The sequence below is a fragment of the Antechinus flavipes genome, chromosome 3 (assembly GCF_016432865.1).
Source record: "Antechinus flavipes isolate AdamAnt ecotype Samford, QLD, Australia chromosome 3, AdamAnt_v2, whole genome shotgun sequence".
NCBI lineage: Eukaryota > Metazoa > Chordata > Mammalia > Dasyuromorphia > Dasyuridae > Antechinus > Antechinus flavipes.
Genome location: NC_067400.1, coordinates 167,755,521 through 167,772,066, shown reverse-complemented (window position 1 = coordinate 167,772,066; position 16,546 = coordinate 167,755,521). Strand labels below are relative to the sequence as shown.

General features: G+C 32.5%; 1 protein-coding gene across 2 annotated transcripts in view; it reads right to left on the bottom strand.

Moving 5' to 3' along the window:
- Positions 1-16,546, bottom strand: part of COL4A2 (collagen type IV alpha 2 chain) — a 274,234-nt gene that overhangs the window by 84,978 nt on the left and 172,710 nt on the right. For both annotated transcript variants that reach the window (XM_051984185.1, XM_051984184.1), the window contains exons 15-18: positions 15,640-15,690; positions 14,279-14,323; positions 7,779-7,832; positions 6,388-6,454 (exon numbers count right to left, since the gene is read on the bottom strand). In XM_051984185.1, the coding sequence (XP_051840145.1) occupies positions 6,388-6,454; positions 7,779-7,832; positions 14,279-14,323; positions 15,640-15,690 (217 nt within the window). The remainder of the gene's footprint in view (positions 1-6,387; positions 6,455-7,778; positions 7,833-14,278; positions 14,324-15,639; positions 15,691-16,546) is intronic.

The following is a 16,546-nucleotide window of genomic DNA, read 5'->3' as shown; positions in this document are numbered from 1 at the left end:
CAATTTAAATTACCAGAATTATTTCAGTATCTTTTGAATAATACAGATCCTAAATAGGGATAAAATGCTATGTAATTTATTCATATATACATGGGCAGTTTCATGAATATTAATATGCATATAGGTATATATAATATGTAATATGCACATTTCCATAAACGTGTATATTTATTATTGCCACCAAGTCATCTATTTTCTCTTTTTTTTCAGTAATTTATGAAACTACATACTAAGCCATTCTGGGAATACTTTTAGATATTTTAGTTTGCTAATAGACTCATCCAACTGCCACGTGGAAAAGAGATTAAACTTGTTCTGCCTGGACTGGAAGGTAAGGAACAATTGATAGAAGTTATAGAAAAGCCTGTTTCAGGAAAAAAAAATTTTTTTCTCACAATTAGAGTTGCTTAAAAAATGGAATGTTCAGCTTGATGGATGTATGTTACCTTTCCTTAGAGGTGTTTAAACACTTGTCAAGGATGTTATAGATTGAGTTTATGATATGGGTTGAAAAGTTAAATTCTGAAGTCTCTTCCAGTGTTCAAAGTCTATGTTTATATGAATGCAGCCTAACAAAGATATGTGTTTTCTTCTTTATTTAGGTAAATTCTATTAAATTTCATTCTTCAATCTTCCAGATCTCAAGAAAAACTAACAACTAACCAATTGACATTATGCCTTATTGATGACTGCCATCTAGTGGTCAAAAGTAGAATTTCATGCTTCCTACCCCATATGAAATTTTTGTTTTTGTTTTTAAATAGTCCCATTGGTTGACCTGAAAGGAATTTTAAAGATCATATGATTTAATGTTCTTTCTTTACAGGTGAGACAATTGGGATCCAGATAATTTAAATGACTTATCCAAAGCTATGAGGTGGTAAATATCAGAGTCAGATTTAAAGGACTGGATACTGTTTTGATCACATAAATCCTACCTTTTCAGAAAAAAAGATTTTCTTTTCTATCCTAACCCCAAACACTCTTCAACCTGATAAATATTCAAGAAATGTATTGTGATAAAAAAGTGGGTATTGTTTATATTTTGTTCTTTAAAAAATAAGAATAATAAAATGCTTTAGGAAAATAGACAATTAGGTCAACAATAAAAATTTGGGGAAAAAAATCTATTCCAAAAGACTACAAGAGAAAAATATGACAACTAAGATATGAGAACTTTTTTAATGGAAAAAAAGCTGTGCTGAAATAATTTAAATTTCCTTTTCATGATATTAGTTTAGTAGTATAAGGAAATAAAGTATGGTTAGTATATTTTGATTCCACAACACAGTTGATAATATTTTTCCTGATAGCTTCAAGGAGAGATGAAATACTAAGGGTGTTGATTAATAAACGGTTCAGTGTCAATTTCCTAATACGTAAAATGAGACAGTTGTATTAGATTATCCCACTGAATTCTAAATCTATATCTTATTTTTCAGTTAAAGTCAACAGTTCTATAGGGAGTACTATAAAGTTCTATTCTGAACTTCATTATACATTTTCATCAATGATTTGCTAAAATATAAAGAATGAGTGAGACATTTGTATAAAAGAGTTTCCGGAAAGTTAATCCTATAGATTACACCATTCAGATTCAAAATGATTTTAGTAAAAGAAATTCTAGCATGAAACTGATAAGATGAAATTTAAAACAAAAAGCAATCTCTCTTTAGGTTCAAAAGTCCAGCGGCAAAAGAACATGATAGGGGAATCATGGAATCAAAGAATCACTGATTTAGAACAGCAAGGGACTTTAGAGATCACCTAATTCAATCTCACTTTACAAGGAGGTTAAGAATTTTGTCTATCACAATAATGGAAGAGCTAAAACTTGAATTCAGGTCCTCTGACTTCAAAGCCAATCTCTCTCTCTCTCTCTCTCTCTCTCTCTCTCTCTCTCTCTCTCTCTCTCTCTCTCTCTCCTCTCTCTCTCTCTTTGCTGAGGTAATTGGGGTTAAGTGACTTGCCCAGGGTCACATGGCTAGGAAGTATTAAGTGTCTAAGGTCCAATTTGAACTCAGGGTCTCCTGAGTGGTGCTCTATCTACTGCATCATCTAGCTGTCCTCCAAAGCCAGAGAGAAAAAGATCTGAAAGTGTATCAGAAGCTTAATATTGTGACTTCTAAAAAAAAGTTGATATAATTCTGAAAAATTAATGTAAATATACAGCTGATGCTACCCAATCATTAAACATTTAAGTGCTTACTATGTGTCATTAAATGTTGTTGATGCTAAGAAGGGAGAAGCCAGTCCTTGCCCTTAAAGAGCTAATATTTTAATGGGAAAGCAAACATATAAATAATTATGTACATGTGACACACACACATATATATCTGCACACATATACATACATATACATATAATAGATGGAAGGTATTTTCTGAAGGAAGGTCCTGGGAATACTGAAGAAGGGAGGAGAAGAAAGGAGACCCAAGAAAGTCTCCCAGAGATGGCAATATTTGAGCTGGGAAGGCAGAAAGGCAAACTAAGAAGTAGAGATGAGGAGGAAAAGCATTCCAGATAAAAGAGATACAAATGCAACAGAGATGGGAGATAGAGTATCATTGAAAAGGAACATTAATTAGGTTAGTATAGTTAGATTATAATTTGTGGCAGGAAGTATGAGAAGCCAGGAAAGACACAAGATAGGAAGTCAACAAAAGTGAAGGAGTTTAAAAGATAGAGGACTTTATATTTGATCTAGATAGGGAGTACCTCATTATTTATTAAATGGGGGGGTGGTGGAGTGACATGATTAATCTTTTCATATAGGAAAATCACTGTGATTGCTGAGTGGATGAGATAGTTGAGGAAAAGACATCAACTAGGCAATTATTGTACTAGTCTAGAAGAGAGGTTATGAAAGTTTGTCTCACAGATAGGTGGTTGTATGAGTGGAACAAAGGGGACATAAATGAAAAATGTTGTGAAAGAAGAAAAACACATTTTTTTTTTTTTTGCATATTGGATACATAGAGTGTGAGTGAGAAGTTGAATATGATATTGAGGATGTGAGACTTAGTGATTGGGATGGTGATAATCTCAATAGTAACAGAGAATAAAGGTGGAAGGGGAGGAACCAAGATGGCAGAGAGTAGACAAGTCTATGTTTGAGCTTTTCCTGGCTTCCCTCAGGTCAACACCAGATTAAGCCTCTGAATGGGTGTTTGGAACAACAGAACCCACAAATATTTGGAGTGTAACAAATTTCCAGCAGAAAATATTTAGGAAGAACTTCAGAAAAGATCTGTCTCAATAAAGTGAGGTTCTCTAAGAGCAGACTTCAACTTTTAAAAATGAGCAAAAAAACAAAAAGAGCTCTGTCTATAGATAGCTTTTATGGAGACAGAAAAGAACAGACCTCCAACCTTGAGGACACTAAAAACAAAACTTTTCCATATGAAGCCTCAAAGGGTGATAGGAGTTAGTCTTCAATTCAAAAAGTTCTCTTGGCACAGTTCAAAAAAGATATTAAAAGAATGGTAGAAGAGAAATAGGGAAAGTAAATGAGAGTTTTGCAGGAGAGTTTGGAAAAGGAAACACAGAAATTTTCTGAAGAAAAAATCCTTAAAACATAGATTTGGTGAAATGGAAAAAAGAATACAACTCCTTAAAAAGATTTGGCAAAATGTGATAAGAAAACAACTCCTTGAAAAAAAGAATCGGTGAAATGAAAAAAAAAAGAACAATTCCTTAATAAAATAGAAATGGGAAAAAAATCCATTGCACAAAACAACTCATTTAAAAGTTCAATTGGCCAAATGTAAAAATGAAGTTAAAAAGTTACCTGAAGAAAATAATTCACTAAAAATTAGAATTGAACAGATGGAAGTGAATGACTTAATGAGACATCAAGAATCAGTCAAATAAAAACAAAAAAAAAAATGAAAAAATAGAAGAGAATGTAAAATATCTCATCAGAAAAACAATTGACCTGGAAAATAGATCCAGGAGAGACAATCTAAGAATTATTGGACTATCTGAAAACCACAGTGAAAAAAAAAAAAAAGCCTAGACATCATCTTTCAAAAAGTCCTCAATGATGTATTCTGATGGAAGTGGATTTCTTTGACAAAAAGACCTAACTGAGTCTCAATGGATAAATGATGGACAGAAGCAGCTACACCCAAAGAAAGAACACTGGGAAACGAATATGAACTATTTGCATTTTTGATTTTCTTCCCGAGTTATTTTTACCTTCTGAATTCAAATCTCCCTGTGCAACAAGAGAACTGTTCGGTTCTGCAAACATATATTGTATCTAGGATATACTGCAATATATCTTACATATATAGGACTGCTTGCCATCTAGGGGAGGGGATGGAGGGAGGGAGGGGAAAAATTGAAACAGAAGCGAGTGCAAGGGATAATGTTGTAAAAAATTACCCTGGCATGGATTCTGTCAATATAAAGTTATTATTAAATACAAAAAAATAAAAAAAATAAAAAAAATAAAAACAAAAAGTCCTCAATGAAAACTGCCCTGATGTCCTAGATCCAGAGGGTAAAATATTCACTGAAAGAATCCAGATAACTTCCTGAAAGAGACCCCAAAATGAAAACTCCAAGGAATATAATAGCTAAATTTCAGAATTATTAGATCAAACACAAAATACTGCAAGCAGCCAGAAAAAAAAACAAAACAAAAACAAAAACAAACAAAAAATAAGTCAAATATCAAGGAGCTACAATCAGGATTAGCCAGGATCTAGCAGCTTCCACTTTAAAGGATTGAAGGGCCTAGAATATGATATTCTGGAGGGCAAGGAAGTTGTACTGCAGCCAAGAATCAACTATCCAGCAAAATTAAGTATTATCTTTCAGGAAAAAAAGATGGACATTCAATGAAATGGGGAGTTTCAATTATTTTTGATGAAAAGACCAAAGCTGAATAGAAAATTTGATCTTCACAGAATTCAAGAAAAGCACAAAATGGTAAAAAGGGAAAAAAAAAAAAAAACTATGTTTTTTTTCCCCTAAGAGTAAGAAGTTTACATCCCTATATGGGAAGATGATATGCTTAACTCTTGAAAGTTATATCTTTAATTGGGATATACTTAGAAGTTGTAGGTATACTTTGACTTTATTGTGATGATATTAAAAAAAAAGAGGTAAATAGAGGAGTGAGTTTATGAGGGAAAATAATAAATTCTATTTTGGATATGCTGAATTTGAGATCTTTCTATTTGTTGTCTAATTGTTTATAGTGATGTCTGATGCTTTGTGGCCTCACTTGAGGTTTTCTTGGAAAAGATACTAGAGTGATTTGCCATTTCCTTCTCTGGCTCATTTTATAGATTAAGAAACTGAGGCAAATGGGGTTAAGTGATTTGACCAGGATCATACAGCTAGTCAGTATCTGAGGCTAGATTTGAACTCATGAAGATAAGTCTTCTTGACTTTAGGCCTGGCATTCTATCCTTTGCACCACCTAGTTGCCTAAATTTGAAATATCTTTGAGATGTCTAGTTCATGTCCAAAAGGCAGTTGAGTAGTGTGGGACCATATCTCAGGAGAGCTGTATGGAGAGTGGCTTGGAGGAGGGAGAGACTGTGGATTGAGTGACCAAAAAGGCTACTTTTAGGTCTGAATGAGGGCAAAGGTTGTGTGTATAAACAAAAGGGAACAGATGGAAGAGATGGATAAAAACAGAATCAATGAGACTAAATAATTGGATATGAGACTAAGAGAGAGAGAAGATTGACCCCAAAGTTGTGACCCTGAGTAACTAGAATTAACAAAAATGGGAAAGTTTGGAAAAGAGATGAGTGCTATTTTTTATGGATTGAGAGTGATACCTACAATATATCCAAATACAGATGTCCATCAGACTGTTAGAGTATAGAAAGGTATAAGGAGAGTAGAAAGAAAAGAGAAGGCATAGGACAAAGCTTTGGGAAAGACTTACACTTAGGAAGATAATGATTCTGATACAGGCAAAGAAGACTGAGGAGCTATTACATAAGGAGGGAAGCATGATACAGCAATGATATGGAGGTCATGAGAGAAGAATATATTTAAAAGCAAGGTGGTACAGACCAATAGCAAACCAACTGCTGAGGGGTCAATGAGAATAAAGATTAAAAAAGCTAATTGGATTTAACAATTAAGAGATAATTGGTAATCCCAGAGAAAGTAATGTCATTTAAGAAAAGGGGATGGAAACCAGATGGTAGGGAGGTTTTAAGTCAATTCTTTTTATGTCTTTGTGAAGATATGGGAAGTGAACACACCATTTTCCTAAGACTAAAAAAATAACCCTAAGCAATCTTGGTCTGTGAGCAGCTTATATGTGAAAATGCTTAACGAGTCTTTCTTTTCCTGATGTACAATCCTTCTACCTCTTTTTATAAGGAACAAAACTAGCCGAGATGACATACAAACCTTTTATTAGAGAGGGATGGGGTGAATATGAAGGTGGTCCAGGGGGACCTCGGTCACCTATGTCTCCCTAAGGATGGAAAAAGAGAGCATTGCGTATTTAGAGAAAAGCCTTTTAAAGTATTTGGAAACATACTTTCAAAAACAAAGCTTACAACAAAATGACATGTATTTGCTTAGGGGTGTATACTTAAAATTACACAAAACTTCAGTTTAAACTTAAATGTTGATTAAGCTATGAATAGGTGAGATATGATATGACATACTCACTGTTATGTGAACAAGGAAATAATTCCATAACATCTAAATTACTCGATTCATTTTCAAGTCAACAATACTTATTTTTTCTCACCTTTTCTAATTTTACTTCTCTTACTTGTTTTTTCTCTTTGGTACTTAGATCCTTCAAATTGCTGAAAAAATTTGTGTTTCTTCTAGTCATATCTTTCAGTCAAGACTTACATATGTTCTTTTGACCTTGCCCTACTAATCCAATTGTTACTGAGTTCTTTTTCATTTTTGTAATTACAGTGGTCATAAATGCTCCATTATGGACAAATAAAACATATAATGTACAAATAAAAGCATACTACTTTTATTAGACCCCTAACTCAGGATAACCAAATAAGATTAAGCATTCTTTCATCACAGTTAACAATGCTAATTCTGAGTTTCATTTCTCAATGTTAGTTCTCATCTTTCTTCCTCATTCTTTTTATCATCAGGAGACAATATCTTGGTGCAGACCATTTCTTTCCCCATTTCCCCACCTTTAGCATGAAGCAAGGTAGTAAGAGAAGTAGAGGAAATTTTTTGAATGTTGTTTTACTCATATGATTAAAGATGAATTCTCAGATTTATAATATTAAAGAAAGGAGGCAATTGATGGGAATATATTCTAATCATAGAAATAAAGAATAGGAGCGGAATCTATGACTTAATTGATACAGAGATAGTTAAAGAAACTCTATCAATGTAGGCTAGTAGAATTTCTGCAATTTAGGGTGTTGAGAGTTTCCTAGAGTAGTGGTGTCAAATTCAGGCACAAAGGGATATATATATGTGATGCTACATAATTGATTTAATTTTTCACATGTAATGTTCTCCATGTTTAATTGTGATATTCACTTATTTTGTTTAATATTTCCCAATTATATTTTAATCTGGTTGCTGGCTACATGTGCAACTAGCAGGCTTAGAGTACTGAGAAATTAAATGATTTGTTGAGAATCACACAGTGTCAGAGGTGTAGTTTGAACAAAGTCTATTGTGTATTTTTATATTATGAAGCAATAATGCTTTTCAGATTCTAATCAAACACAAGAAAAATAAATAAAGATAATCTGATCAAAGATGAACATAATTTCTTGACACTTGTGATTAAGATATCTTACCGGTAGTCCTTTAAAGCCATCAATTCCTGGAAAGCCAACATCTCCTCTCATTCCCTAAAGAGAAAAAAAACCCAACACAAACCATGAATAATTATAATTATTCATTTAGATATTTTTCTTAAATATCTTTCAAATTTTTATGGCAATGTATTTTTAAGAATTTCTAATTCCCTAAGGACAGTTATTCATTACTTTTTTGAGGGAAATTGTTAAGTTTTCCCTTACAAATGCTTATGTGCAGAAATGTGAAGTTTTTTTTTTTTTCAGTCTAGGAATTTAATTTGTTTTTCCCAAGGTCAGATATAGCAGGAACTCCAAACAAACAAAACTACATAGATCAATGAAACAAGTTATAAATTATTTGGCTTCAGATTAATAAAGAAAAAGACATGTATTTGCTTAGGGGTATATACTTGAAATTACACAAAACCTCAGTTTAAACTTGACTAAATTGAAATTAGTTTAGTTTTGGGCTTTTGAAAGTAGGAACAAAGTTTTAGTTTTGGTTTCATTCTCTTTGACACTAGGTGGAGCTTAAGATTTAAAAGAGAAGACAGTATTTTCCAAATTTTCCTACTTTGCTTTGTTCTTCAAACATACTAACATATGTTGCAGAAATAATATATATCTAATCATATATCTACACAGAAAAATGAAGTGAAAATTTAGAAATGGTTCATCCATTTAATCTGACAGTAGAGTCAATAGAATCTCATTAACCAAAATATCAACCTAATTAAATTAGCATCAGATCAAAAAAAAAAAAGCACTATTACTCAGAGCATTTTGATATATGTGTATCATAATTATGGTTAGCTGGATGTCCATTTTTCTTTAGTGAAACCCAATGGATAATTCAAATCTAAGTAATTTTAAAATCTTCTTAAATTCTTTTGACTTGGAAACATTTGCCTTTTTTTTTTTTTTTTTTGAATAAGCAGTCATTTCATTTCCCAAATCTTTGTGAGGACTGAATATTTTACTTTGTTTTTCCAGCAATTATACAAAAAAACATAGATCTAATGAGGATTAGATTTCTGATCATGATCATTTAATAAGAATTGTACATATAAATAAAAGATACCAAAGATCCATATTATATTGGCCATGTAGACAATTGATTTAGTCATTCTGTGACTTCACTACCACCATCATCATCAGTCAAAAACATCAAGCAATCATGATGTTTTGTGAAATAGATATCAAAAAGGAATGCATCAAAGAAGTTGTCTTTTTTGGAAGACAATGAATTTTCCTACAGTGTATTTGAGTGAAATGGGGAGCAAATTGTTTTGTATAATTGGACATAACAAAAGGACTGAAAAAAATTAAAAATCACACTAAGGACTCCTTCTTGGCACTGGAACTCATGGCATATTTTTAAAATTTTTTCAATAATTTGGAAATTATATAAAAAGATTCATCTTGTAACAACTATGACAGTTTTGGGACTTGTCTGTGGGGAGTTCCAGCCATAGTTAAACTGACAGGAACTGGTGGAGAGAGGGAGTATTGGGATTTCATGAGTACCCAGGGAAACAACACAAGGATGGTTCTGGAAAATGATCTGAAGAAACAGTTCTGTAAAGAGACACTTTTGTTTAGAATCCCATTGAGATGCAGATTTATTTGTTCAATGAATTTATATTTAAACATGTATGGAAAATCAAAGTAAGCTCTTCCACCTATGAATCTATGGTCTTTGTGGATAATGAGAGAAGTACTGTAGAGCAGTAGAGGAACAAATTTTGTTTTAGTTTTTAAAAAGGAATGAGGGTATAGGCTGCAAATTATGCATAATCAAGCTTGACATCCATTCCTGGCAAAATATTAGGACATATTTATAAAAGGTAGTTCTTATGAAATGATCACTAAAAGTCAGTGTAATTTCATTAAGAAGAGGTCATGCCAGACTAACTTTTCTTCCTTTTTTAACAGGTAGGTTGTATATCAAGGAAATGTAGTAGACATATTATACTTAGATTTCAGCAAAGCATTTGATTAAGCTTCTTGTCATTATATAAACAAGAGGATGGAACATGAACTGCTTGATGATATAGAACTGGTAAAGTTGAAATTGGTTGAACTATCAGATCCAATCAGTAGATATTAATGGCTCCTTGTCAGTTTAGATATAGAGTACCTAGTTAAAATCCCAGAAACTTGTCCTATGCTGGTCAACATTTTTATCAGTGACTTGAATAAAAAGCATAGATGACATACATGTCAAATTTATAGACTGAAGAAATAGTTAACATGATGGATGGTTTTATTATGAAACCTAAACTGAAATCATTAGTCTTCACCTCAGAATATTTATGAATAGCTTTAAAATTATTTTCTTGAGTCTTGTAACAATGCATATGAAACTCATTTGCCTCAATAACCACGTCTAAATGTGACATCAGTTGAAATTCATGCTGGGATTTAGCGTAATCATGCTCACCAAAAGAGTATATGAAGGATTGGCTATTAGAACCTTACTTATAAGCCTGACACTCCCAAAGGATATTAAGTTCTCAAATGAAGATTTGTAGCAGAACAAGTGTAGTTAAATATCAATCAGAATATTTCTCTAGCCTATGTTTATTTTTAAAAAGTCAACTTCAACCAAGAAACATGTTCCTAATCTAGAAAGAGAAACAATAATATTATGAGTTTTTAAAAGTTGTTAATTATTTATTTGCATGTTAACATCATGATTACTTCTGTGTAATTAGATTTTCTCCCCTCAAAATCCATTATGACCAATTTTCTCCTATGGCTTAGGAAAAATCGAGCACTCTATGTATGACAGAATATTTTGGGAGCTTTGTTAACTTAAGTATGCTCAGTGATAAAAGATTATAAGACACTAAATTCTGGATTTTTTCTGAATTTTTGATCATTTGTCACAAGAACTCAGCATCATTTTGGGATATGAAACTCTGATGCTTTGCCTGGGTTCGTATGCCAAATGTACCATTTAATCAATGGAAAGGAAAACATTTTTGAATTGTTTCTTTAATGTGAGACGTTTCAAAATCATGGTAGTTTTTCAGATAAGCTTGTTCTTAACAGCTCAGAAAGTTAATGAGTTTTCTTGAAGTGGACTTCAAGATTTAAACTCCTTTGACTTCAATGATTTTGTGGGGTTTTTTGGATCAAGTATTCACAAGCCTTGCCATTTAAAATAATTATTTAGGATAGATTAGAGGAAAAAGAAGAATTAGAGTTTCTGAGAAATTTGATCAATAATACTTAATTTTAAAGGAACAAAATGTTGAATTCAAACAAAGTTTAATCATATACTTTTGGAAAGAATACTGCTTACAGAACTTCTATAAAGTTATAGGAAGAGAATGATGTGTATATTAGTGATAGAAGCCAAAATCTATCCCTGGGAGTAAGTTTTCTTTTCTTTTATGCTTTCTAAATGTATTTTTTAAATTGCTGTTTACAATAGATTCCCTAAAGCTACAACTGGTTTCTAATTACATTTTATAATATTAAATGTCTGCACACAGCTGAACAGACGGCAGGAGGTAACACAACTTGGCAAGAAAGACAGCACATGGTAAAAGTGGAAGTCACATATCATAATGTTATATAGTAGAATGATAGAGTCATTTGTATGGGCCCCGACTATTTCCTATTCTAACTCGTTCCATTCCCTTATCAAATAAACCACGTCCTCTTAGCAACTGAAGGAGTTCCACTTGACAGAAAGTATCCATTGTTTTCCAAGCTGTTCCAACTGTGCTACATTAAATTAGCCAGAAATGAACATCTGGGCCAGACTTCAAGAAATTCCAAAAGAAACAATGATACCATGTCATTAGAGCATCTGCATGATACAAATGGCAAATTCATTCAGTAGGGATTTGTGACAGTAGGCTGTACTTCTCATAAAATCCACCATCAATGTTTTATGAAGAACCATGGAGGTTCAGGTGAAAAGGCATGGATTAAAGATGAGCAAAAGACATTCTGATTTTCAAAAGAAAGTGAATTCCTTTGGATACAGTCCAATAAAGTTATCTTTGATTCATGACAAAATTCTTTGATGTAGTAAAGGAGATGGTTTAGAAAGGAAAATTGATCATTAAGAACCAGCATGGCTAATGATAAACTAATCACAGTTCCTTTCTAAACAAGATTATTCGAATTAGGCTACTACATTAAGGGAATGGAATAGGCACGTTACACCATCATTTCAAGTATTTTTTCTTGGCTTTTCTTGAAGTGGACTCAGTGATTTGAACTCCTTGACTGTTTTGATTTTTGTGGGGTTTTCTGGATTTGTCATGCTGTCCTTATGGACAAAAACAGAATGATGCGGACTAGATGAAAATACAGGTAGATTAGAAAATTGTTAAGAGACCAGAACCAAAGATTGATGATAAATATATTGATGTCTACTTGGAGAAAATTCAACATTTTCATAAAGGACTTGAATAAAAGCATAAATGACATGCTTGTTATATTGGTAAAATAAACAAATTTGGAAGGAAGACATAGCTGAGTTTCTGTTAAATCAGAGATTAAATATAATAGACACAATGCCCTACACTCGAGTTCAAAATATCAACTTCATAAATATAAGGTGGAGAAAATGTGGCTAGATACTAACTGGTGTGACAAAGATTTAGTTTAATTAACTATATACTAATCACCAATATGGCATAGAATCCAAAAACACAATGTCATCTAAAGCTGCATTAATGGAGACATGATATTTAAAATGAAGGTCTGTCTCTGGCCAGAATTTAATGGGAATATTGTGTTTAGTATTTGAAACCATGTTTTTGAAAGACACTGATCAGTTTGTCAGAGGATGGTGATCAAGATGGTGATAGAACTGGAGAATACAGAATACCATAATTAGCTGAAGGAAGTGGAGATATATAGTGTAGGGAAGTGTGTATTTTGGGGACATGACATATTTTCAGGTGTTTAAATGCTTGAATCGAAGACGGATGAAACTTGTCCAGCTTGGCCCCAAAGGGAAGGAGTAGGAACAATGTGTGGAAATCGTAGCTAGGCAAATTTTGGCTTAATATAAGAGGGGAAAAAACACCTGACAATTATAGTTGTCAAAAAACGGAATAGACTGCTTCTGGAAATTGAGGATTTGCTGACTTCAGAGGTTGTTAAAACAAGTCTGGATGACCTCTTGTTGGAGATTTTAGATCAGTCATGGATGGAAATAGTGTTCCTTTGCACATGGTACCATATTCTTTGATTTGGCTATATTCTTGTCTCCCACGAAAGATTTCCCTAGGATGAGGGTAGGGAAGGGAGAAAGGATGGCCAAAAACTATATTGCTAAATTAGATTAAAGAGATTATGCGTAGATTTCAATTTCTTGTTTGTGCTCTTTTCTGTTAGCATGAAGAATTGAGAATCCAAGGTGAAGAAGACTCTGAAATACTTTCAGTGTTATATTTATGTCTGATTAGTGCACTTGATTAGAGTATCATCCTAATGAAGTCATGGATTCAATGGCAGAATTATTGCTGCTATGCTCTCCAGTCATGGACTCAATTCTTAGTCCTCATATAACTGTTTTTATAAATTCACAATGCTAGTAAATATATTTATGAATATGTTATTATTATTACAATTAGTTCTAATAGTGATTTTAAAAATATTGAAATTATTTCCAAATATACTTTATTGCCATTACCACTCATGTGATTATCCCATGTAAGGCTGAGTTGTCAAAACATTCCTTGCACGATGAATCATTTTTAAAAAAAATACTGGCTTATATGTGAATTGAAAATAAAATAAAATTTAAGTATACTATTCCTATCATTAAGAAAAAAGACTCTACACGAGGTATAGATATATAATGCTTTATCTATATATATTTTCTTCCAGAGAATGGTTAAAAATCTGTCTCATTTAAAAACAAAAAAAACTGTGAACATTAAAATGAATATTATAACTGTATGAGGTAAATATAAAGAAGTAGCATGGTGCATTATAATTTGGTGATATTGTAGTATATAGTATTAAAATCAGATTCAACCTGCAAGAAATTTCATTAATCCAACTTATCTTTGGAAATTATCAAGATCTAGTATTGCACTGGACCAAGGAATTTACATATTAAAGAAATAAGATAGTTTGATAATGAATGACTTAGATGGAAGAAAATGGGAAACTTGGTTTAGTTATATAATAACCTGGGTTACCTACCTATGGCTAAAAGATGTAGTACATCCTTGGGTTCAAAAATGTTAGGAAATAAAGAAACAAAGGAATAATAAGGACTTTTAAATGGCTGGTTTCATGGAAATAAAGAAATGCAGTATGACTTGATACAGGTTATTCTGAAAGGGACTGAAGAGAAAGGAACATCAACGTTATTGAACACTCAAATAGTGCTTTAAATATTTTCTGTTAATGAAAGTTTGGCATAACTTTTGTGTGTGTGTGTGTGTGTGTGTGGTGTTTTTTGGTAATTTGAAAACATCTCACAGAAAAGACTCACTTTGGTGTTCCACACTTACTTTCTCTCCTTGATCTCCTTCTCTACCATTGTTGCCTGGCAAACCCTGAATTGACAAAAAGAACAATATCAGTAATGGTTCCAAATGTGCCACTGGTGAAAACAATTTCTTTATATCAGTGAGATTTTATTATAGAACATTCTTTCATTTCTCCCTCAAAGTTTATTTGAACTTTTAAGTGACTTTTAACCTTAAAAAAGATAATAGTTTCAAAACATGATGTGTCCTATATAGAAGTAGCCCTGTGCAGTGAGGAAAGAATGACAATGAAGTACTAGGTATAAGATACAGCGAGAAGAAAGCTACATCATAGGTACTGGTGGACTTTTACTTTGGCAAAGATATTCCCATTACACCTAGAAGGACAGATGAAACTTATTTTCATAGCCTGAATATTTTAATATCAGACCAGTAGATGTATTTTTGGAATTATTTTCTCTGGAAGAGGGTATCTGCTCCAAAATCTTCAGTTTTACTAACTCAAGAATTTTTTGTTAGTTTTATAGTTAATATCTTGGTTAGCCTTTTCATTTATTTCTTCCAAAGATTTATATCTCATTCTTTTGTTTCAGTCTCCCTGAATTGGAAGAAAATCCAGTTCAAATAGCAAGATATCCCAACAGGACACATTGTGATTGTTCTAGTCTATATGAAAATAGAGGTATCAATGGTTTATAGGAATTATTCTGAAGCAATTCTTTATATAAAGAAATAATATAAACATTCAAAGTAGGGGACAAACATGTAGCTACAAAGTAAATATATGGTATTGTTTTGAAAGCTAAGAATATTCTTCAATGATTTTCAATATTTTCCTGAAGAAAAAAGCCTGTAACTCCTGTAGGAATAAAATAGTTATTGAGGTTCATCCTTTTGTGTCGAGAATAATTTACACAAAAGAAAGCTCCCATATGTATTCAATTAAAAGACAATGTTTCTAAGATTACCTAAAAAACTTCTGTATCATATTTTTATAGCATTCTCAAAGAAGGGTAAAGAACCACTAATGTCAACTTTTCCCTTTTTGGGGGGTTAATGGAAGTTTAGGTACATCGGACTAAGTAGTACAAAGAGAAAGGAGAGAAATTGAGTATAGAAATATATAGACTACAAAAATAAAAGGCTTCTTTTATTCTTGAAGAATTTTGATTTAGGAACAAACTTTCATATAAAATACCCTTTCACTATTTACATGGAGTTCAGGTCAATGTAGAAGAACGCCCAAACCCTAAAAATGTCTTTGTAATTCTGGTTTTTGGTTGCAAAGCTAAAAAATCAATGGAAATACTTCTGCCTTTTACTCCCATATACCACAAGTTTAGATTTTAACAATATACATGTTTATAAAGTGAGTGATTTACCCGTTGTCCTGGAAAGCCCACTATTCCTTCTTCACCTTTTTCTGAAATTCCCTAAGAGAAAAAGTATACAGATAAATTAGTACATGATCTAGTATATGGTATTTATTCTAATTGGTAGTGTGACTAACACTTCACTTTTCCAGAAGGTTGTTTTTTTAAAAACTGCAAATGTTACTAACATAACTTTCACAATAACTTTCTTATAGCCTCTCCAGGCTGAATTTCTAATTTTCACTGGTTTTTCTTTTTTTTTCTGTTTAAAATTTTTTTTTATAACTATAACTTTTTATTGACAGAACCCATGCCTGGGTAATTTTTTACAACATCATCCATTGCACTCACTTCTATTCTGACTTTTCCCCTCCCTTTCTCCACCCTCTCCCTTAGATGGCAAGCAGTCTTATACATGTTAAATATGTCACAGTATATCATAGATACAATATGTTTGTGCAGAACTGAATAATTCTCTTGTTGCACAGAAAGAATTAGATTCAGAAGGTAAAAATAACACGGGAAGAAAAACAAAAATGCAACACTGGTTTTTCTTTAGGATGTCCCAGAAATGTTCACTCCACCTCTGGACTCCATCCTGGGCTTCACATCTTGGAAATACTCTCTAGCATTATCTCCCTTTTGCTAGTTCCACCCAGAACTTTTATTTATTTATTTTTATTTTATTTTTTTCTGAGGCATTTGGGGTTAAGTAATTCCCCCAGGGTCACACAATCAGGAAATGTTAAGTGTCTGAGGATAGATTTGAACTCAGATACTCCTGACTTCAGGGCTAGTGCTCTATCCACTGCCCCACCTAGATTCCTCCTGAACCTTTATTTTTAAGGATGAGTCTCAGACCCAGCAATATCTTCATTTCATGCCAATCCTTACTTCTGAACCTGGGAGGTGCACT